Here is a 24334-nt window from a genome sequence, read left to right as displayed (position 1 = left end):
GAGTCTACAGAAAGAAAAAAGAGTTTGGAAACCCAGTGCAAAGAGAGAACCCTTTACACCCAAAGTCGCCTCCATAAGTGGATAAAGCCTCCGTGTAATTGCTTCATTAAGTAGCGTTAATGTGTTGTCAGTCAGGATGCTACTACAAGATGGAGCTGAAAAACAAAAAAAGGAAGGAGGCTCCCTTCTTCGGAAAAGAAGCTTTTTACTTGAGAGAAAAGAGAAGGCTGGAAGTACATGCCATGAGCCAAGCCAGACTAATCCTAACACCAAATGCCTATGAGAATCCTCTGAAAACTGACCAAGTGGCATATTCCAAAGGGAAAAAGGGAACTTCTTGATGAGGTGAGAATCCCAGTTTCTCCTAATATAATGATAACAAAACAACTAATATTTATAAGGCTTTAAGTGTTTACAAAATTTATTCATATACCTTCAACTCTTCTCATTGTCTCATTTAACTCTTACAGGAGCTACGCAAAGTAGATATCTCTATTCTTTTCACCTAGGACACTGAGGCTTAGAAAGGCTAACACCACTAATAAGTCCATGTATCAGCTCTGTCTATAAACTGCTGGGTCAGACGAACGAGTAGAGTGCAAATGCTGCCATGCACCTGCCCCGTCTTCATCTGTCTGTCCAGCAGATGACAACTTTGGATGGAAACAATTTTGGATAACAATTTTATTTGGACCCTTGAGGCCCTGTAGGCCCACTGTCCCTGTGCTTTTCAGTCACCACCCTCTGTGCTACTCTGTTCTTCCCCATCCTATCTTCCAAACTCATGCCCCCACTGTTGTACTTTGTGACAACTCTTCCCACATACCTTTCAGTATTCCAGTCCTATTTGGACCAAACTCCCTTGCTTCCTCTACCTGCTTGTCTTAACCCAAATTGAGCACCCCCCTGGGGCAGTGGCTTTCAACCCCAGGCTGCATATTAGAATCACATGAGAGCTTTCAAAAACTGCCAACATGCAGCACCCCCATCTCTAATGACTCAACTTCAGCTGGCATCAATCTGTTTTAAAAGTTCACTTCCACATGATGTAAACGTGAAGCTGGGGTGCAAGAACCACCGCCCTAGGGTCTCACTTCACTTGAGGGCTTTCTCAAGCCGACAGTTCATTTTTTTAATACTCCCATTACTGAAAAAACGTGTGTGGGAAGGAGTTGTCATTCTTCTTACTTCCCTGCAGGTCATTCCCAGACCACTGCTCTTTCAACCTTAAGTAAAAATTGCCACCTTTGAGGCCCATGAGTCCAGCTATGCAATCCTCGATGTATCTCCCCATATCACTGATGACGTAGCTATTGGTCCTTCTCGTCTTTCCAAGTTTTGCTATCAATCCATGTCAACCTCAATGCCCAACAGATGACAAATCCACTCTCCAGCCTTGACAGCCTTCATGCCAAAGCTCTAATGTTGCCTTTCTATTCCAGAATTCTGGGAGGAAGAGACGGAGGGACGGGAAAATAACAGAACCACTCAGGAAGAAGACACAACTTCCCCATCCTTGGTTTCCCCTACACAAACTCCCACCCCTCAATGATGTTAATACATTTTTGGTAGGGGATTATACTATCTCCTTCCTTAGATGAGAAATGCTGTCCCAGACTTTGCTATAATCTGAAATTATTTCATTATTGAAATCTAAACTTCTAATACCCAATTCTTTAACCTGATTGTTTATACCTCTCTCATACCTTTAAATATAATACTTACTCTAACCAACACCATTAAGACACCTAGCCCTTTACCAACCATATATTGTTTTATTGTTGTAAAACATACATAACATAAAATTGGCCATTTTAACCATTTTTAAGCATACAGTTCAGCGATATTAACTACATTCACATTGTTGTGCAATCATCACCATTATCCATCTCCAGAAATTTTTCATCTTCTCAAACTGAAACTCTATACCCGTTAAACAATAACTCCCCATTCCCTGCTTCCCTCATCCCCTGGCAACCACCGTTGTACTTTATTTCTATGCATCTGACTATTCTAGGTACCTCATATAAGTGGAATCATATAATATTTGTCCTTTTATGACTGACTTATCACTTAGCATAATGTCTACAAGGTTCATCTGTGTTGTAGCATGTGTCAGAATTTCCTTCCTTTTTAAGATTGAATAATATTCTACTGTACGTACATGCTACATTTTCCTTATCCATTTATCTGTTGATGGACACTTGGATTGCTTCCACCTTTCGGTCATTGTGAATGATGCTGCTATGAACAAATATACAAATACCTGAGTACCTGCTTTTATTTCTTTTGAGCATATACCCAAAAATGGAATTGTTGGATCATATGGTAATTCTATGGATTTTTTTTTTGAGAAATCTTACCATATTTTTAACCACTAAGTTCTGGCTACACTCACATCTCTATCCAGCCTAAACAGCACCTTCCATTCCTTAATTGTTCTTCTGTCTGTCCCATGGCCTCCCCTGCCTTCTTTTCCTTCTAGCTTATCTGCCTGTAAATCTTGTGCCCTGGCAGCATTCAATATTCTCTGTCCTCTCTTTTTGCTCCTAGACTTTGAGTATTGCTAATGAAAGCTTTATTACTATGACTACAAATTTATCTTTTCCAGATTCATCTTTGGTTTCTTAAACCTGCTTGGCAACACTTAACATCGATTCTTCTATTGCCTTCCATGGGTATTTTTGATGTTGTTGTCACTCTCTTCACAGCCGTTCTCCTAATTCCAATTTTCTTATCTTTTGCCAGCTGGCACCGCATTTTCCTCCTTCCCTGAGAGCAGACAGACCAGCAGGTGCAACTACAGCAACTTTCTTCCTCTCTCTCAGTCCCTTTGCCTGTGTCCACATTTGTCTCCTTCCCTCCCACCTGAGCTGAAGCAGTCTTGCTTCTCCTACCTAAGGATCATTCCATTTACCTCTATTCTGAAACCCATCACCTCCCAATTCCTGATGAATCATATCCTTCACCCTTTTATCATCAGCAATCCCTTTTACATTTCTCCTGAAGCATAGAAACATGCTCTAGTCTCATTCATACTGAAAAAATAAACCCTTCACTTGGCTCCATGTCTCTAACTTGGTATTTCTGTTTATCTTCTTCCTTTTACAGGCAAATTCCTCAAGAATAATCTGCCTTTTCTGTCTACTTCCTCATTTCCCATTTACTGCATAACTCAGTGCAATCTGTCCTCTGGCTCGTGGCACCTCTGTGGTCACAAAAGACCTTCACATTTCCAAATCTGATGATACTCTTAGTTCTTAGTTCTCTCACTTGTCTCTCTCGATGGCTCTGGCATTGCTGACCACTCCCATGTTTATACTCTTATGTCTCATTACATCACTCTTGCCTGGGGTTGCTCTAATTTCTAACTGCTCCTTATTCGTCTTCCTCTACTTCCCATTTACATGACAGCACTGAATCAGCTCACTTTACTCTAAACTTCTTCCTCAATGATCTCACCACACCTACAGTTCCAAGAATCACCTACACATTGATGACTCCCAAATCTGACTCTCCACTCAATAACGCTCTTATCCAGCTCTCTACTGATTATTGACACTTAAATGTTTCAGAGACATCTCAAACTCAATGTTCCTAAAACCAAACTCTTCATCTTTTCCTCTAAACTCGTTTTAATCTCAGGGAGTGGCACCTTCATATATTTACTTTCTCCTCTTCACTCAAATATTCAATCCATTGCATTGGTTTATCAACTCTTCCTCCTTGCTTCTTCTGGAATCACTCCCCTGCTTGCCATGTCCACTGTCATCACTTTGTGCAGTTTACTGTCTTCTAGACTGCCATTCTAACACGTGGCCTCAATAACAACAGTGTCTTCCCCTCCAAGTCACTGTTCCCTCTGTGGCCAGTGTGAGCTTTCAAATGCATAATTTTGACCATGTCACAGACGTGCTTAAAATCCTTCAGTGACTCCCCATGTTTAGGATAAAATTCAAACTCCTTTTCTTAGTTTATAGCATGGGGGTATAAAATAGCCCCTTACTTATTCTGTAACATTTATTTATATTTTCCAGTTTATAATGATACATCAATTAATCTACATTTTCTTTTAACTTATTTAACATTCTAATATTTAAATCACTTAGCACTGTTTCTATTTGCCATGAAGCTGTGAAGGAGAGCCCTAAGTACAGTTTTTCCCAAATGGTTGTTCAGTTGTTCTATCACCATTTATTGAATAATCCGCTACTTCCCCCTATGCAACGTGCATTTAAGCACATATTCACTTATTTAAAAATATGTATTGACAATATAGTAGTTCCTCAAAAGATTAAACATACAGTTACCATACAGCCTAGAAAATTCTACTCCTAGGTATATAGCAAAGAGAAATGAAACATGTACACACAAAAAAGTTGTGCACGAATAATTTGAATGTTTATAGGAGCAGTATTTACAATAACCAAAAAGTAGAAGTAACCCAAATGCCCATTAACTGATGATTGGATAAATAAAATGTGGTATATCCGTATAATGGAATATTATTCAGGCATAAAAAGAATGAAATACCGATACAGGCTACATCATGGATGAACCTTGGAAACATGCTAAGTGGAAGAAATCAGTCATAAAATACCACATTTTGTATGAGTTCATTCATATGAAATGTTCAGAATAGGCAAATCTATAGAGACATTAAATAGATTAGTGTTTTTCTAAGCCTGGAGAGGATGGGGTGATTGGGGGGTGGTGATAGGTAGCGGGTATGGGGTCTGTTTCTGGGGTGATGAGAATGTTCCAGGATTGACTGTGATGATGGTTACACAAATCTGTGAATACATCAAACATCACTGAACTGTATACTTCAAATACAAATAAATTATATTTCAATGAAAAGAAGTACTGAGCATCCACAATGTTCCAGGCACCATTCTAGGATAGAGCAGTGCACAAAATACACAAAATCCTCATTTCCATGGATCTTACATTCTAGTTGGGGAAGGGAAAGATATTAATCATAACAAATGAATAAAAATGGAGCAGGATGAGGCATGCTGAGGGATGGAGGTTGTAGTCATATCTAGGGCTTTGAAGGTGTTATTTGGACAAAGACCTGATGGATGGAAGGGAGTAAGACATGGATATGTCCTGAGGGAAGACTTCAGAATAAAGAAAACCACTTGTGCACAGAGCCTGAGGTTGAAACATATCTGGTATATTCAAGGAAGGTGGCCAGCATGACTGGAGCAGAGTAGTAAGAAAAAGAATAAAAGTAAGTGAGATAAAAAAGAGATAATGGGACAAATCACACAGGATTTTATAAGGCTTTTTAGAATTTCTGGCTTTTGCTCTGAGGGCAATGGGGAGTCATCAAAGGGATTTTAGAAGAAAATTCATTTAGTCTGATTTGCATTTTTAAAGGGTCACAGTGGATGATATGTTGAGATCAGATTTTGGAGAGAAGCAGCAAATGCAGAATCAGCGAAATCTCTTAGGAGGTTTTTGCTGTAATCCAGGACAGGGTTGATGGCTTGGCCCCAAATGGGAGCAGTGAAGGTGATGAAAACTGGTCAGATTCTGAATGTATTTTGAAAGTGTAGCCTACAGAATTTCCTAGATGGACTAGATATGGCTGTCAGAAAAAAAGTGACATGAAGGTGACTCCAAGGTTTCTGGCCTGAGCTAACCGAAGGATGGAGTTGCCATTAAACAGATTGGGAGCACTTGGGTAGAAGAGGTTTTGGCGGGGAGAACAGGATTTCAGCTTGGATGTGCTGTATCTGAGACATCTTTCAGATAAAGAAATGAAGATGCCGTGGTCTGGGCTGCAGATATACATTTGGGAGTTACTGGTGTACAGGTAACATTTAAAGCCAGGAACCTGGGGAGAAGCAGCTCAAAGATTGAAGTCTGGGGCATTTCAACATTAGAGGTTGGGGAGAAGAGGAAAAAATCAATGAAGAAGTCTGAGAAGGATTAACCAGTGAGGCAGGAAGAAGATGGAGGGAGGCTGATGTGCTGGAATCAAGTGAAGAGAATACTGATGGGAGGATGGAGTGATCAAACACATCAAACGCAGCCAATAGTCAAGTATGATGAGAACAGAAAACAAACCACTAGACTTAGCAACGTGGAAGCCAAACCTGACAAAACGAGGTCTGGTGGAGGGGTGGGGACAAAAGGCTGTCTGGAGTGACTCAGAAAATGGAGGGAGAATTTGGAGACAGGGAATATAGATTACCCTTCTGAAGTGATTACTGTAAATGAGAGCAGAGAAATGGAGGAGTCGCTGGAGGGGTAAGGAGGGTCAAGAGAAATTTGTTAGTGTATTTTTTTCTTAATGGGAGAAATAACTATGTATTTGAATGCTGGGGAGAATGATCTAGTAATGAATTAGTAGAGAGGGAAAAATTGATGAGGACAGAGAGAGAACTGCTCTTGAATTGTCTTTGAGGAAGGGAAAGGGGATGAAAACTCATACACAACCCAAATGGTTGGCCTTAGATAAAAGCATCAGTTGTTCATCTTACAGCATCAGGGGGCAGACAGTATATGAGTATAGATGATGGTAGGTGAAAAAAGATGTGGTTGTGGGAGTATACGCATTATCATATATTAAATACATCAAACGTCTCTCTACATCCTTGAATACTTCTGAACTCTATTCTACTCTAGTTTTCTATTTCCCCTGAAGAACCACTTTGTTGTAATTATTGTAGTTTTAGAATATATTTTAATATCTTGAAGGACAATGGCCCTATTACTGTTCTATTCCAAAATTTTCATGGTGTTCTTAAAAACATATTCTTCCAACAAACTTTAGAATCACTAAACCAAGTAAAAATACAATTCCCCTCAGAGTTTTGACTTGAACTGAGTTAAATTTTTAAATTGGGGAGAATTGATGCATTGAGAATACGAAGTCTTCATTTCTAGGAATTAAGGGTTTCTGACTTGCTTTATGAAAGAATTCCTTCCAAGATTCCCTTAAATATGTCAACAGGTCATTAATAAATGATGCTCGGTTAAGATTTTAAACATCACACAAATCACGGTCACTTGCTGACTGGTTAATTTACAAACCATTAGAATCCTCAGGGTACCCAAGCCAAAGTGACAAACCCGAGACAGCTACAGACAAGCAGAGCTCTAGAAAACACCCAAATATTGAAGAGAATAAGAGGAGTTGCTCCTTGGGAGGGCAGGACGAGGGAACACTGTCAAAGGAAAGTTAATTTAAAAATTAACATTAGCAAGCAATTTCAGTTCCACTTGGGCTCTACATCTGGATGCTCATCCATCTGGCACATGTTCATACAGATGCAACTGTCTTCCCACTTTGCTGCTCCTGAATCTAGAAGCCGTAGAAGATAAGTAGTTTAGAAACGGGAAACCTCGATTCCACAGGGACAAACATTTGTTATGTTTTATGTGGCACTTTCTGCCAGGGGTCTTAGAGACAGGAAAGTTTCTTCCAAAGGGATGTGATTTATATAATTTAGAATTACTCTCTTCCTTTAGTACAGCTACCCTCAGAGATGAGAGGGAGAGTAGGCTGGTCACGTTTTGAGTCTGTTTCTCAGTTTGCATGGTGTCTACATACTCAAGAGAAAAGGAAAGAGTATTTTGATGATGGAAACAGACATGGGGTTCCCTGAGAATTGTGGGGCCACGGTAAAACACAGGCCCATAGTTACAACAAATGTATGTTTAGCACATACCATTGGAAAATTATCATTTTGCTTTGGTTAAATGTTTAGACATTTTGGATGTCAATCAATTTTTTATTTGTATGACTTCTTCAAAACAAAATTTTATTTTCTTGGAACCCCATGTTTAGAATTTTAAGTAAATGGGAAAATACAAATCAATTGATGGAAAACGTCCCAGAAACCCACACATTGAATAATACTATACCAGCAATTAAAGACCAATTTTAAAACTAAATTTGAGAAGGCAAATTTTCAATTTAAAAAAAGGTAAAATGACTGGTAGCATAAGTCCATGCTGTCAACAGTATTATATGCCCCAAAGTGAAGAGTAATTATAACAATAAGAACACAATGCGGGGTTCAATAGTTTTGACATTGGGAAGTAAGTGAACTTCCCTATAATTTTGGAAAGAATGAGAAAACTTTATGAATGACTAAGAATGCAGAGAGGACCTTGAAAGAAGACAACTGTCAGTCTGCAGTAGTCACAGGATGATCCTGGCAAAGACACCCACACAGAGGATTAAAGTTTGGAGAAGATGAGGCTGAGAAAAACGGTAAGAAAACTAGACAACTGACAATTTTGAAACTCGCAATGAAGTAAGAGCTGTACAAAATCAGCAGAATGCTTTACCCTTTTATATAAAAGCATATTTTATAGGAGAATTACTTAAAGAAAAAACTTGAACTTTCAGGGAGTAACACAGATAACCTCTTTTAAAAGATCTTCAATATAAAAATATGGTTTGATATTACAGATAATTAGTTACAAAAAATTTTTCTTTTAAAATTAATTATGCGATGCCTTTAATAATGAAGTTTCCCTAAAACATCTGATTTTATTTAATTGCAAAAATTCCTCTGACATGTATTCATGTCATGAAAACAACTATTGTGAAAATTGAGGCATAATTTCCAGTGTAGAACATTAATATACAGAGATATTTAGGACATCTTAAAGGCTGGATATGTACCTGAAGAACCAGTTTTAATCAATTTAGTTAACACAGTGGTGCATAGAAAACAGTGGCTTGGAAGTCAGGAGTCTGATTTCCTATTCTGTGTGACCTTAGTCAAGTCATTCAGACTGACTGCGTCTCGGTTTTCTCATTTGTTCAAGGATGATCTTAAACTAGGTGATTTCAAATCTTCCAAACCTATGATTTCACTTTGCTTATGGGTTTGAATTTTCAAATTTATGGTTGGCAATTTTTATACTCATACACAAAATGCTACACTTTTAATCTGAAAGTAGTCATGAAAAAAATCTTTAATAAATAACTCATAATATTAGTATAAAAAAGTTTCATGCTCCACCATAACAATTCAAATTTTATTTCAGTTATCAGTTTGTTAAAAGTAGTTTTCCAACTACTTCTCTATTGTTTTTATAAATAAGTTTTGTATTTTCCATCTCCCTGTTGAAACCATCACTAAAACAAGAAAAACTGCAACACACAAGAAACATCTTCACACTAGAATTTCCAGTCAGTGATCATTACAGAGGTACAGAAAGCCTGGTATATATACTGTTTTTATTACTGAAATTTCAGTATGCTGCTTCCAAATGCTGACACGGTAAGGAATTGAGCTTACCTTCCGCTGAAGAAAGGGAACCCACTTGCAGTCTACTAGTTCCTGGCGATACTGTTTTGTAAAGGATCCAACATAAGACACAAATGCTGCCATAAGGAGAACATCTCCACACAGTGTCTTCTCTTGAGCTTCAAAGGATTTAATAGACTGACCCCAGCGAATCTTCTCTGACTGAAAGATAAAACCACTCAGATGTAATTGCAGGGTGAGCATCAACTCAACAAATGCTGAATGTAATTACCTTAGAGCTCAGTTTAAGTCTATGCCCTTCTGCACAGTCTTTAGAAGGAACAGAACATAACTGGATGGCATGACTATTACAATCTTTCATATGTTTGAAACCCATCATTATGAAGTAGCGACTACAGTATGACATTGGATCTTTAATATCTCCTTGTTGTTGGATGCCCTAACTCTTTAATTACGATCGAGGTACTTCTTGAAAAGCTGACAGTCACTCTTCTGTCCCTCTGGGAATGGAGGACCAGAGCTGTGACTGAGACTGAGTAATGTCAGGATTTTTAATGGCTGCTTGGCTGCTCCCCATTTCTCCTGCTTTTCAGCAATGGTATTATACTGCCCTGGGGAAACACTGTTTTAAACATACTGGCTACTGGCTGATTACAGAAAAAGAAAAATGACAAACACCACTCATGCTAATTAGTTAAAACATAACGAGCCACCTATCTTGGATTGTATTAATTAATGAATGGTGCTGGTAGTTACTAAACTCAAGTTATTTTTCTAATATAATCACTCGATCAGTGGAAGAACCTATACTCTATGTAAAAAGATGGAAATCAGGAGGACTTCACCAGCCTTGAAGATGACATGCTCAAAGAATGCTGTTGAAGTGCTTATATCCAGTTGGCTGGCCATTTAAAATCTGATTCCCAGGTTAAGTATGTGGAGCCCTTAATATTGGATTTGAATAAAACTGCAATAAATATCTGTGGATTGATTTAACTGCAGGATAGTTCATGAATTCACTTTGTTTCAATGAATGCTAAAAATTAATACCATATTCTATGAACATGCAAATTAACAGAACTGAAAAAAAATCAGCTATTTGAAAGTACAAGTAAAGAAGAACCCCATGGAATTTAGCTTTTCTCATGAAAGAAGAGAGACACTACAGAAAGCAAAAATGATGTATGTCAGAATAGATCAGAATGCCAGTTCCTTACAAGCCATCATAACACCCACAACACTGAGGTCATGAAGTCAGCAGGTGAAAATGGTTATCAACACTTGCTTTGCTTGATAAAGATCACCCCGAGTTAGCTGTATAATTAAACAGCAAGGAACTTCAACTCTCTAGCCCTCTTTATAGAATTCATTACTTTCCTTCCTCAGCTACAGACAATATATCCATTAATTTCGAAGAGGAATCTCTCATTTGCCTTCCCTCCTTCTTTGTTGTCTTTGGTTAGTAAATGATAAACAATAAAGTGCACCCACCTCATTCTCCAAAACAGCTTTGAAATTTGAAGATTTACTAAACATAGACTTGTTGGCTATTGAAATAGTCAATAATTTCACTATACCACCTACGCAACATAAATCATTACTGACACTGCCTAACAAGGGTGTAAGAGTTGGAACATGTCCTGTAATAAATTTCTAGACAGTTAAAAATCACTATAATTTTATTCTAATGCATTATAGATTGCCTGTAATGTCATCCTGGCTGGGGTGACCCATTTCTAATTTTGAACAGCTGTTCAGCTCAGGAGTTAGTTAATGATTAAATATAAATTGCCTGATTTATTAGTCTGAATGGTTGGGCTTCCAGGTCAATGCTATATAGACAAAATCATCAGTCTTGATGCTTTTCAGAAGTTAACTGTCTCCTGTTCTAGTTGGAAAGAATTTATCCTCAAAGGAAAAGGTCTGACATTTTCAGTTAATACTTAAAAAACATATATATATTTTTTGCTACTTAATATTATTCAACCAGTTTTTCCTCTCCTCAGCTAAATCATTATGAGTAAGTAAAGCCTGTGGAAGACACTGCTGTGTGTTAGACACAAGGTAGAGCCCATTTTTCCTTCCTAAAACTTGCAGACATTCCGTAACTACTTCAGGAAAGCAGCCTAATTAAATGGCACTTTTTCTTCTCCTCAAGTACCTCACAAACCGTAAACACTTCCAACTGTCTAAATCTTACCACTATAAATGGGAGAAGTTGTAAACTCCACTAGTAGCGATGGGATTTCTCAACTGACCTAAGAAAAATGATTCTTCAAAGGCTCCAGAATTCTATAGAAGGTTCCCAAAGCTCACCCATTCATTCCCTCAACAAATGTCTACTGACGCCTATGATGGGCCAGGGCCTATTCCACGTGCTTGGGATCAAGCCGTGCAGAAAACAGATGAAGTTCCCCTTTTGAGGAGCTTATATTCTCGGTAGGAGAAAAAGACCAAAAAAAAGAAAAAGCATATGTATTCAGTTATGTACTTTTATAAGTGTGTCTATCATGTGGTGATAAATGCGATAAAATAATAAAGCAGAGTAAGAGCTAGAGAGTAGTGTAAACGCATGCTTGTATGCGTGTCTGCGTGTGTGTAGGCGGCACGGTGAATGTTCTTTTATGTATGGAGATCAGAGAAAACCACATGATAAGGAGAACTTTTTAAAAAATTATTTTATTGAGTTCATATTGGCTTATAACATTGTGTAAATTTCAGGTGTACGTTATTATATATCAGTTTCTCTATAGACTGCATTGTGTTCACCACCAATAGTCTAGTTTTTAATCCATCACCATACGTATGTGTCCCTTTACCCCTTTCGCCCTCCTCCCACCCACTTCCCTATAAGGAGAATTTTTAGCAGAGACCTGAAGAAAGTGAGAGAGCCAGTGATGTCATTATCTGGGAAAGTGTAAGCCATGTGGAGGAAGAGGGCAAAGGCCACAAAGTAGGAGAGTGATTGGCAGTATGAGGAAGAACAAGGAGGCCAATGAAGATGGAGCAAGAGGGAAGGTGGCAGAAGTGGGGAAAGAGAGGCATCTAGGAGCCAGATCATGTAGGCCTTTGTAGGCCAGGGGGAGCCTTTGGACCGTACTTTGAGTTAGTCAATTAGTTGTTGGGAAATTCTGAGAGTGGTTCATGAATGCACTTAGTTTTCTTTTTAAAACACCACTAAGCTGCAGTGATGGGAGTGGACTTTGCAGGGTAATGGTGGAGACTAGGGTGGTACTCCAGGGTAGAGATGCTGGGAGAATGGACCAGCATGGTGAGGCAAAGGTGGTGAGAATGTTGGGATTCTGAATGAACTTTGAAGACAAAGCCAATACAATATGTTGATGAATTGAGTGTGGGTTGTGAGAAAGAGAGCAAAAACTCAAGAGTGATACCAAAGCTTTTGGCCATGACAACTGGAAGAAAAGACTTCCAATTATTGAGATGGAATGGAGAGAGTGGGTTTTGCAGAATGAGCTATGACTTTATGTATAATGAACTGTAAGTGTCAGAGGGATAATGAGTTAAATTTGTAGTAAGTTTAAATTAGATTTTTAAAAGTCTACTATATTTATAAGAAGTTAGGCTATTGCCCAAGCCTAACCCATTTCTCCCTCCTTTCTTGCTAAGAGAATTGTGATTTTTAAAAGACTGGTAACGTGTCTAGTCCCAGGAGATGACTTAGCCAATCATGATAACCCCATTTCCCACTTTCTGGGTCTTTGCAGCTAGATGTTATCCAGCTAGCTCCAGCTAAAGAAATTTAAGTGGCAGTCTGCCAGAGGGGTTTCCAGGAAAACCTCTGTCTTTCTTATAAAAAGAGAAAAATCCAGCAGCTAGAGATTATTTTCCCTGCCCCTCTCTCCTGACTCTGAAAAGGTGTAGCAGCCATCTGTGACTATGCTGCAAATGCATGAGGGTGAAGGACCACACGCTCAGGACGGAGAAGCAGAAGGGTACAAAGAGAGTCGGTGTCTGATTGCTAAAGACCTGAATCAACACTGATAATGGTCTAGCCTTAGAATTTTTTGTAATATGTGAAAAACAAACTCCCATTTGTTTAAGCCACTGCAAATCAACTTTTCTATCACCTTCAGCTAAATGCATTTCTAATAGTGCAGTTACATACTTTCAGGTAGCACTAAAATAAAAATAATAGCTTTATTGAGATTTAATTCACATATCACAAAATTCACCCTTTAACGTATACAATTGAGTGATTTTTTTAGTATATTCATAGACTTGAGCCATCATCCCCACTATCTAATTTTAGAATGTTTTCCTCACACAAAAGAGAAATTCTGTACCTATTAGCAGTCACTCCCAAACTCCTGGCCCCTTGTCCAGCCCCTGGCAACTGCTCATCTATTTTCTGTCTCTATAGATTTACCCATTCTGGACATTTCCTCTACATGTAATCATATACTATCTGGCCTTTTGTGTCTATCTTCTTTCACTTAGCATGACATTTTCAGGGTTCATCCATGTTGTAGCATATCAGTACTTCATCCTTTTATGGTTGAATAATATTCCAATGTATGACTATATTACACATGGGACAGCAAATAAAATCTGTGACTTACTGAGGTCAAGGGCTATATATTCTTCTACCACTCATGTTCAAATAGGAAAAAGTTAATAAGTAGTATAAAAAAAATCTTTATTTAATGGAGTAAATATTAACATTAGCATTCAGTCACCTGTAAAAAGATATCACAGAAAAGAAATAAATCAAGCAGGCTTAGCCTGAAGTAATGTTCTGATGGTAGATTTCAATTACAAATGTTTATTAGAAGACTCAGACAACAGTTCAATACCACAGTTATCCAGCAGCTGTCCTGAGTTTGTAATATATCTTAGGAAAAGCCCTGAGTTCATGGCTATATACTAAAAATTGCACAGAATCCTTTACTTCTTACTTTTGGTAAGTTGGAACTACAGTATGAATGATGATTAAATATTCCCCTTTGTAGTTGATCCCATGTCTATTTAGTTACTATTGACAGCAAATAGAGATAAAACCCAAAAGTGCTGATCTGAATATTTTACTTAGAATTTTGGAAGAAAAAATTAACTTGCCTCAAGTTCCTTGACAAGTCTGTTAGCTAGTTCAATAGTTTTGTTGGTTTGGTTCACCTCTTCTTGACATCGAACTTTCTTGGCTGTTGCTTTTTCAAATGATGCTGTGAGTCTGCTCAGATTTCGATCCAAATCCTAAATAAGAGTGAAAATTAACTTCGGAGCCATTTTTAGATAAAATGGAAGCATTGTAACCAGCTTAAAACATCTATTACATTAAGGTAAATGAAACGAACCTCTTTCTCTCCTTTGACCTTTGCCCCTTAGCATACATGTTAGGGGAGAAGGAGAAGGGTTAGCAATGATAATTTCATCAATGCCGCCATAGATGACCAGTTGGCTATGCGGTTGCTCGCTTTCCTTCTGCACTGGGCAGAGTGCAGTCACAGGTAGGGCAAGTGAACAATGCCCTGAAGACACAAAAACGCCCTGACAGCACTGTCCCCGTCTCCTGTGCCTAAGCCTCATCCTTCCCTACTAGCTTTATTAATGATAAGGGTCATCTTTTGGTTTTCCACCTACTGACTCTTTTCTCACTGGTCTGTAACTGGGGCAATGAAGAGGGGTGTTAATGACTGAGCCCCTTCAGACCTATGCAACCTGACCCAGTGTGGCCAGTCAGATTTTTTTCTTCTGGAAACTTGAGATTGAAACTCAGAGATATGTCCTTGTCCTTAGCATCAAGAGACCTGGGAAGATATATAAATTTTGGAGGGCTTTGTTTAGAGGGGGACCATCTTCCACCAGGGATATAGGAAAGCAGGGGAAACCATTCTGGAAAAAGAGAAAGGATGAAAGGGAAGCAAGATGAGAAGTCACATGGCCCTAGAGAGACACAAAAAGGTGTTCATGGCAGCTTCCCACTTCCTGGATCTCTTTCCTCCTGAGACCTAGTCACATATTTTTTCCTCAGAATTCCATGAATCATCTTCGTCTCTTTTTTGGCTTTGGGTTTTCTAAGTGGGTGTCTAGTATTATAGCCTAAAAAGCCTTGACTAAGATATCTAATACTTGGGAGACTCCTTACTATAGCATCTTGCCACCTGCAAGTTCTAAAAACCCGAATAAGATTCATAACATTGCTTTTTAAATATGTGCAAAGTTCCAAGAGACTGCAATAAGCAAACTTGTAACATACCCTATTCATAATTTAGAGGCTGCTTATATTTGTCAATGACCCAATTATTACATTACTTAATTCATATCGTTAAAGCAACACCTCTTAAAAAAATAAATATATATATATGTCATATTTAAGATTAATGTGCCAAATAAGGTCAAATTTATGAGACCTGGAAGAGATACCACACATCACCAATTAGAAATTAGATGAAAATAAATAATACTTTGAAGTCTATTTTAGGTTATTAAAAGTAGTTGTGGTATTACAAAACACAGAAGCACATGTAAGCTCTGGTATCAGACATCTGGGTTCAGAGCTAAGTGGCAATAAGGTGGGCTTTTTATCTAACGTAACTATGCCTGAGTTTCACCATCTGAAAATGGAAATAATAACGTTACCCAATTCATAGGGTTGACCTAAATACACACAGAACTAAGGTATATCAGTTCCCTTCATAAAGTTGCGAAGGGGAGCTGGGTATTGGGAGAACACAGTCTCTTGCATTTGTTTCTACGCCTCTTGCGAAGAGGCATTGACAGCTTTTGATCTGGACTATCTTCCCTAAGATATTTGCATAGCAAATAGCCTTGGAGGATAGAGACAATGTTTCTCTCAGGGCAGAAGACAGATGTATTTCCTGACCACAATAATAAAGATATGCTTTCCTCTGGGGAAAAGGTTGGGCAGGTTTACTTGCAGTCCTCTGTATATTGCGGGTTTCCTAAGCTGTGACACAAACCCACTGTGTACAACATCACCTAGTCCACTGTGCATCACTCCCACGGGAATTGGGGGACAAAGAAACTGATGCAAGCATGATGTTCATGCTGCTTGCTGTGTTGTGAGGCACAGAGTCTTTTGGTCTCTGACCCACAAGTCTCATATCTCCTGCCAGCATCTACAAAACTGCAGCAGACTAACTTGTTAGTTTCCAAGTAGGGTAAAATCTTGGGTTTTTTTTCACAGGTCTTGACAGGTCTTGGCCTCTTCTAGGTTCCAGGTTCCTTACTTCTAGGTCCTAAAAGTAAATGGAGTGAGCAAGGAGGGACTCAGTTCAAGAAGCCCAGCCCACCAGATACCCTAAACCAGTGGTTCTCAAACTTGAGCATGCATCAGAACCACCTGGAGGGCTTGACAAAGCCCAAATTCCTGGGCTTCTCCACCAGAGTTTCTCACTCAGTAGGTCTCAGGTGGGGTCCAAGAGTCCATATTTCTAACAAGTTCCCAGGTGACACTGATGCTGCTGGTGGTCTAGGGAACACACTTTGAGAACCTCTTCCCAAAAGACACTGATTTTGGATTTTCTTTGTGGCCATCCTTAGGCCCTGTGTGTTTGAGAGACATGAGGGCCTTTCTTCCACTCCAGCTCAATAATTCCTTTTTCACTCGACCTTCCACATGAGGCCATCTTTTAGTCTTAAACTAGAGATACAGACTCAAAACAACAAAGAGATAGAGACTGACACTGGTATGAATGGATTTCCAGCACAACACAGATGTCGATATCAGACACATCCCTACTTTGTTAGGCAAGAAAGCAACAGGAGACAGAAGAGCAGGAGGAGAGAAAGTCCACGAGGGTGGAGAAATGAGAGGCTGGAGGAAAGCCAGCAAAAATTATAATAAAATGGTAAAATGAAAATTATAGTTTCACTTGGGCTCAAACCTTTATCTGACTGTGTACCAACTATGGGGGGTTGCACTCTTGTTGCCATGATCAGCATGGTGTCTTCACAGAGAACTGAACCTTGGTGGGAACTGTAGCCAGAGATTCTGTTGCATTAGTAACTACTCTCTGGAAATCCATTCTTGGTAGGGGGATGGAGGGGACCTATTCTTAATAAAGGCATTTTGATTATTACTCTGTTTTCTTTTTTCTGTCTGCAAACTTAGTTCTGTGGCTTTTTGATATGTGAACCTCTGCTTATACTGTGGGTCTTTGAAAACAACTGACATGAACAATTCTCTTCAGCTAGTTGCAGGCTATGTCCAGAGGATTACTAGTTCTGCAATCACAGAAAGTCTTAACTTTAGGGTCATACATGGCTGTCTTGAGTATCCTCATCATTTTTTCTATAAACATAAATTGCTTCTAATCTTTACATAAAGCCATTAACAACAGATGACAACATTTTTCCAAAGGTCTTGGTCAAGTTGACAGTGAGAGTTTTGACCAACGAATGAAGATAATTTTCACAAAAGTAATGTGTCTCCTAAATTTGTCTAAATCAGCTGTTGTTGTTGTTGACTTATTTTTCTTTCAACAGTCAGCAGGTATTTGTTGAACAGCATGCTTGGTGCTGTAGTAGGAACACGTACTCATTGGACAGAAAGGAGGCGATGGTCAAGTCACGTGGGTGAGGAGTGATGGTCTGGAAGGTCTCTTGGAGGAAGCAGTCTTGAAAGAGAAGGGGTGTGACGTTGTGAGAGGTGCTGAAATTTCCCAGGTCTTAAGGAGAAAGCTTTGGGGTTATTAACCATCTTATTAAGATAATTATCATAAAAGGATAATTATTTTATAGTAAATTATTTTATAGTAAAATCAGAACACAATTTAATCCCTTCCTGGTATATTTAAGGAGTCAATGCCTTGGGCTCTGCTCTGGAAAGATAATCTCATTCTTCTTTTGAGAACTTACCTGAAACCCGGGAGGCACTGTCTAATAGAAAGTGTTCCCTCTCTTATTTATTTTTTTCTCCAAATTGGCAAGTAGTGGTGCCAGTCATAAGCAGGCCTAGTTCTAGCCCTGTTCTATAAGAAGCCCAGCTTGGCTGCCTGGCTAGTCTGAGCACCAGATTCCAGACTGGAATGGTCACTGAGTTCACCTGCTCAGGGACCCATGGCAGGACTTACTCTGAGATAGGAACACACTCCCTGTGGTCTACCCTCAGCTCCTATTGGTTCTTATTCTTCACACTTCCATTGCACAATCTCTCTACACACGATCTTCACACCAACGATTCCCAAACCTACGTTCCTAAACCAGGCTTCTCTTAAACTCTAGCTCTGACCACTGAACACCTACACATGAGTTTTCTACAAGAAAAGAGTGGGAACTAACATTTATGAAGCATCGGCTGTGTACTGCACACCAAGTAGCATCTTGATACATCAGGATTCATAGGTGGGAAGAATAGAAACCACCTCCAGCAAGTTTAAGCTGAAAGGAATTTACTGGAAGGAAATGGGGTGGGGGGGAGGGGAGGCTGTTAGGAGGGAAGGAAAAGTAGAGAACCATCCAGGAGCTCCAGAGAGTCTTGGGAGCAGGAACTCCTTGGCAGTCTCATCTAGACACTCTCCAGAATGCATCAACTGACTGCTTTCAGTCTTTTTATTCTTTTGCTAATGACTCACATTCTAGAGATGGGGGACCAAACTGACAAAGCTTAATTCATGACGTAATAAAGATGCAAAGAGGACAGCTATAAAAGGAAAGGGCACCCCTGCTAAAAGCCCCACCAGAGTGTACCCAATGAGGAAAGATACTTCCTCCAAGATAAGTGAGGCTGTTACCAGCTGAGGAAGGTAGACTGGATTCTGGGCAGCCAAAAGTCATAAATGCCCACCTTGAGAGGTCGCTGTTATTATCACTACTTTACAGATAAGAAACCGAAGCTCTGAGGGTTTCCTTAAGTGCACACAGCCTCATCACTCTGATTGCACTACTCCAGGCTGCCTTGTCAGGTGCCTCAAACTCATCATCTCCATTTTGCACTCCTCCTCTCTCTCCATATCCTATTGGCCGGCCTTGAATCTCGTCCTCTCCATCACGGCTGCTCCTGCCTTTGCTGAGGCCCTAACAGGACCCACTGCAGTGCCTTCTAACCCATCTTTCTGCCTCTAGACTGTTCTCTCTCTCCAGCTTCCATTCAGTTGCTGAAAAGCTAGTTTGATCATGTCATTAACCTATGAAAATTCTTCAAAGACTCAATATCATTAGTCAAATAATATTTAAATTCTGCAGCATGACAGGCAGAGAAGGCCTTTGCTCACCTTCGTGGGTTCATCTTTCATTGCTTCCTGCTATTCCTAACATTCCCCAAAACACTCATCTTAGGGCTCTGGCCTCCTGAGATTCTTCAAGTGTACCAACTGCTTCTTCCCTTTTTTCTTTATTCTCTGCCAAGAATACCTTTCCTGACCTAGTTATCCTGGTTTCCAAAGCCTGGTTTGCGAAGCCCTGGTTTCCGAAGCCCGTACCTTCAGTATGAAACTTTCTCTGATTTTTCCAGGCTCAATACTTTCTTGGTGTTCCTGCTGCATTCTATATATAGTCACATATATACTTATAACACTGGACTAGAATGACTGATTATGTATTTGTGAAAAGAGTCATGATGATAATATTGTAGCCAATATTCTCTAAGCACTTACTATATGCCAGGTACCATGGTAAATTCTTAATACGAAGCACCTTCATTTAATCCGCACAATCCTGCTAAAGAAGTGGATGCTATTATAATACCTGTTTCACAGATGAGAAAACAGAAGCTTGGGGAGGCTAACCACCTTGTGCAGGGTGAAACAGTAAACAGTGGAGCCGGGACATAAACCTTAACAGTCTGGCTCCAGAATCCTTGCTTTTAATCACTATGTGCTACCCTCCTCCTTCTACTACCAGACCATGAAAGTTTTATAGGTGCACAAACTATGAAAGTTCCCATTTTCCCAGCTCAGTGTCTAGCATACAGCAGATAAGAAATATCTAATGAATGGGCACACAAGTGAATACATTAATGAAAGATCGGATTCCTCTCCGTTTGGTAGGACTCAGACATGGCCCTGTCTGAAGGTGGGATCCTAAGAGGGGAGGTACTATCTCTTGGGAACCTCTTCAGGGTCATAGCCTGCACTTACCCCAAGTTTTTTCCTGATAGCCTCTAGTTTTTCAGTAGCTGCAGCCAATTCTAAGTTTGCTTGGGCTAATGCTTGGCGTTTTGGCTCCACGTCACAGTAGACCTGAAAATCCACACGGGTTTTAATTCACGAGGTAATAAAGATGCAAAGAGGCCAAGTAATCATTCAATCCTACATCTGCTAGAAGCTTTACAATTCAAATCTCTAATTCATTAGCAATTTGTTGTTTGTTTCTTAGCAATGGTACTACTTAATGGCAGAGTAAAAATCCACATAGCCTTCCCAGTTCTCTCTGGTTCTCCATTATTTACCCATTTATTCTGGACTTTAGAGTTACAAGCACTTGCATAAAATGCTATATAGGTCAAATACCATTAAGACACTGAAAGTGCTTTGTCATAAAATTTGGACATAATCCTCTTATCACTAGAAATTGCAGTGTACAGGAACTATAGCTAAAGATAGGATCAGGTCTTGCCTTTAAGGCAGAAAGTAAGTGTAGAGAAATTCTCTGAACCCATAGAAGAAGGTGGAAGATATCCGCACACAATATTAACCATGCTTTCACTTTCTTTTCTAAGTTCTTGGCCACCTTAAGTGTGTGTTATTTGAATGAGCGGTTTGAGAATTTGGGTGAATCAGTTTTTCCCCTGGTGGGGAGAAAGGAAGGAAATTAAATTTTATTTCCTATTTTATAGCGAAACAACACAGAACAGTCTGGCTCTACGCTCGTCTTTTCACCTACGGTGCAGGGGGAGCACCACGGCCAGACATTGTATCGAGAGAGGCCATTCGTCAACTGCAATCGTCAAGTCTAAACTCTTGCTCTACGCAGGCTTCCTCTAAAGAGAGAAACACCAACAGGGCCCTATTCCTGTGGGTCCCTGGTATAAAGGATATAACCTGGTTCTATGAAAATCATTTTGGGAACAACACTGACTATATATAACTTGACATATCCATACAACTTGACATTTCCTCAGTAGTTCCATTTTTAAATATAACATACAACCTTCCAAGACAAAAATGGGACGGGTCTTCAGAGTTCAGGGCCATGCATTGTTCTCTTTTTACTTCCAGTACTCTGCAAAGTGCTTGGAACATAGTTGGCAGACTAGTATTTGATAAATAAATGACTAAATGAAACGATAATCTATCTCTATACTGCCCCAAAGTACAAACTTTAGATTAGACCATATATTGTCAGAAATGTATCTGTCATTAAAAATCTAAAGCAAAAACATGAAAGCTGTTAAGTCTACAATAGATGGTGCAAATTTTTGCTTCGAAGCAGAGATTAAGTTTAATTAAACAAATTCAGACTTGCAGTTCTTTCAGGTTAACATGAAATTAATATTTTAATGTAAATAAATATAACCAATCCAAGTTTTTATCTAATCAAATTAAATTAATAGCTGCTATTTGATCTAACGTAGCCACTCTTCCCTAAAAAAAGATAGTTCCCAACACTGCAAATAGCCTCCTATATAGAATTCTGTTTAATCTGACACTTTCATGTCTCATTCTTAGAACTTTATTCAGATAATTACCAAATTCTTTTACATTTTTTGCTGACCTAGAAATTATGTTTATGGCCCTTTGTGAATAACACCTGTAAACCATCCATTACGACAGATACCTCATAGAATTTAATGATGTTGATGACCCAGGCACAGAGACCAGCTGCTGCAAAAGATTTGGTTCGAATCAGGTTTGGATTGAACTCTGGGTCTTTCAAATACTGTTCATTCACCACTTTTAGACAGTTCTCTGGAATGTGCTCTTTGTCATAGTTAATTAACGCTTGCAAAAAATCATCAACCTGTAAAGCAAAAAAGACTTACTGCAATGAACCCATTTTTGGCTGCAGAGAAAATTCCAAGCTCAAAAGTTAAAATCAGCTTTTAGGACTCACATTACAAAGGCCAAATTGGCAAGCCGCATTTATCCTACTGTTTGACTTTTTCAGTCTTTATAGTACGAAGTTAGAATTAGCAATGGACACTTTTAAAACCTCTTCTATCCCAGGGTAAAATACTCAGTCCCCACACAGGAGGCTTTCACATTTTGAAGAAAAGAAAGGCAGGAAAGAAAAAGAAAAACACACACCAAAAAGCCCCTTTGCTTTACCTTCTTGTACATTAGTAACATTTTTCCAGCATAAGAAATCCATGTAATTTTCTCCCTCCTACACTTAACTGCTTTCATAATTTTGCAAATAATTAGCGACCTTCTCACTGCTGTGGTGCTGACTTAGGTAAGCTGTAACCGCAAGCTAGCCTCCCAACTTGGCAAACAAGAATTCTACAGCAGATTATTCTCAGCGAATATGAAGATGATTTCTTTTGATTTGAACATCTTTGGCTGTCAAGTACAACCACAGTACTGAACACAGAAATTGCTGGGATTTTCATCTTGCCAGGCTGTCTGGTACCTTTCCCATGAAGACCTTAGCTGCTTTCCAACTTCGGTCCTTCGGCACTCTGCCGCGGGGAGCCAGGAGGACCATCACGGCCGCGGTAACGTTGGTAACCGCATTCGGAGGGTTGGGAAAGGCTTTCAGCTCAGTGAGATTGACCTGGAGAAAAGCACATACACACTCAAGACCAGGAGAGGTCTGGAGGAGAGCTGTTAACTCATCAAGCTGGTCTTCAGTGGCCTCCTACCTCTCCTTTTCACACCAGTCTTGGTTTGGCAGTTTTTGTCACTCACCCAAGGGATCCTACCTTGAGATCCCAGGAGGTTTGGCTCTTGCTGGGCACTTTTCTGATACTCTGAAAACATCACTGTCCCTTTTTGCTTCCGAGAAAAATTATCCCTCTGATATACCAGTCCTGCAGAACCTTGCTCACCGAGTCCAGGGAATTTCATAAACATACAGGTTTTACGGTATTTATGGGTTCCATCCAACCTAGATAGATGCATTTTAACCAGGCCCTCCCAGAAACATAATCTCTTAGTTTAGAATCTCTTAGTTTTGTTTTCTGTTTTACATGCGTAAGAAACAGCTTCCATTACACGACAATGACTCTCAACTCAGAAGGTGCCCATCTAGGTTGAACCTACTTTCTGCGCTGCTCCCTAATCTTCTCAGGTCAGAGTCTTGATCTACCCAACCGAGAGTTTTAAGGGTAAAAATTATAAATATCAGGGCAAATACTTTGGGGCAGAAATTAGCACCTATAAGAAGTATATGTAGGTTCATGATACATGAATTTAACAAAAAGTATTTCCTGTGTTATTTCACGAGCTACCTAATATACTCTTGCTTATAAAACCTTATCAAATGTTGAACCTGATTCTGCTCCATTACCATAAACTGTGTATTTATTTGGGAAGTGACTGCAAAGAATGGAAAGGGTGTGAAAACAAAAGCAAAAACTTAAAATACGCTAATGGTAATTGAGAGCCAGCTAACTAAGAGTCTTTCATCGTTTATAAATATCATCACCACTTATCAATATACTGAGCTTCATATTTAAGTGGCTAATTTATTTTGTCTCCGTAAATTATAACACATTCAGAGAAAAATTTGCAAATGTGGAGAAACACAAAGAAAACAAACATTCCAGTGCTCAGAAAGAGGAAAATACAAAATTCTATTACTCAGAGATAATCAGTTCCTATTACCTTTTATTTTGTTCCAATTTTTTTCTATGAAATGGCATGTTCTTACCCAAAACAGCCATATAATATATCCTATTTTGTAATCTACTTTATTTACTCAATATATCAGGAATATTTTCTCATGTTGATAACTAGTATTTGACAATATTTTAATGGCAGCAGAGTATTTGCATAATAATCTTCTATCATGGTGTATTTATGCTCTTTTAAATTTTTCAGTTTTATGGTAATATTGTAAGAAACATCCATGTAGACAGTAACTCTTTGCTCACAGTCAAAATTATTTTCTTCAAAAAAATACTTAGAAAAAGGAACTGAATATTTCTTTGAAGAGCTGTCAGTCTGCATCCTTTCCTCTTTCAAGTTGAATCCTAAGAACCTCAGACCTGGGATTTCCCTGGGATTTTC

General features: G+C 39.1%; 1 protein-coding gene across 13 annotated transcripts in view; it reads right to left on the bottom strand.

Moving 5' to 3' along the window:
- DNAH11 (dynein axonemal heavy chain 11) overlaps window positions 1-24334 on the bottom strand; it is a 295517-nt gene that overhangs the window by 71081 nt on the left and 200102 nt on the right. For 11 of the 13 annotated variants that reach the window (XR_011503420.1, XR_011503427.1, XR_011503430.1 and 8 more), the window contains 5 exons: window positions 22734-22877; window positions 21939-22121; window positions 20300-20401; window positions 14315-14453; window positions 9273-9439 (listed from right to left, as the gene is read on the bottom strand). Coding sequence is in view for 10 of the 13 variants with exons in the window: in XM_070510015.1 (XP_070366116.1) it covers window positions 9273-9439; window positions 14315-14453; window positions 20300-20401; window positions 21939-22121; window positions 22734-22877 (735 nt within the window). In the remaining 3 variants the exon portion in view is untranslated. Of the gene's footprint in view, window positions 1-9272; window positions 9444-14314; window positions 14454-20299; window positions 20402-21938; window positions 22122-22733; window positions 22878-24334 lie in introns of all 13 variants that reach the window. The other 2 variants (XM_014830575.3, XM_070510052.1) reach the window with 1 other exon arrangement.

The sequence above is a fragment of the Equus asinus genome, chromosome 1 (assembly GCF_041296235.1).
Source record: "Equus asinus isolate D_3611 breed Donkey chromosome 1, EquAss-T2T_v2, whole genome shotgun sequence".
NCBI classification, from domain to species: domain Eukaryota; kingdom Metazoa; phylum Chordata; class Mammalia; order Perissodactyla; family Equidae; genus Equus; species Equus asinus.
This window is presented reverse-complemented; position numbering and strand designations above follow the sequence as displayed.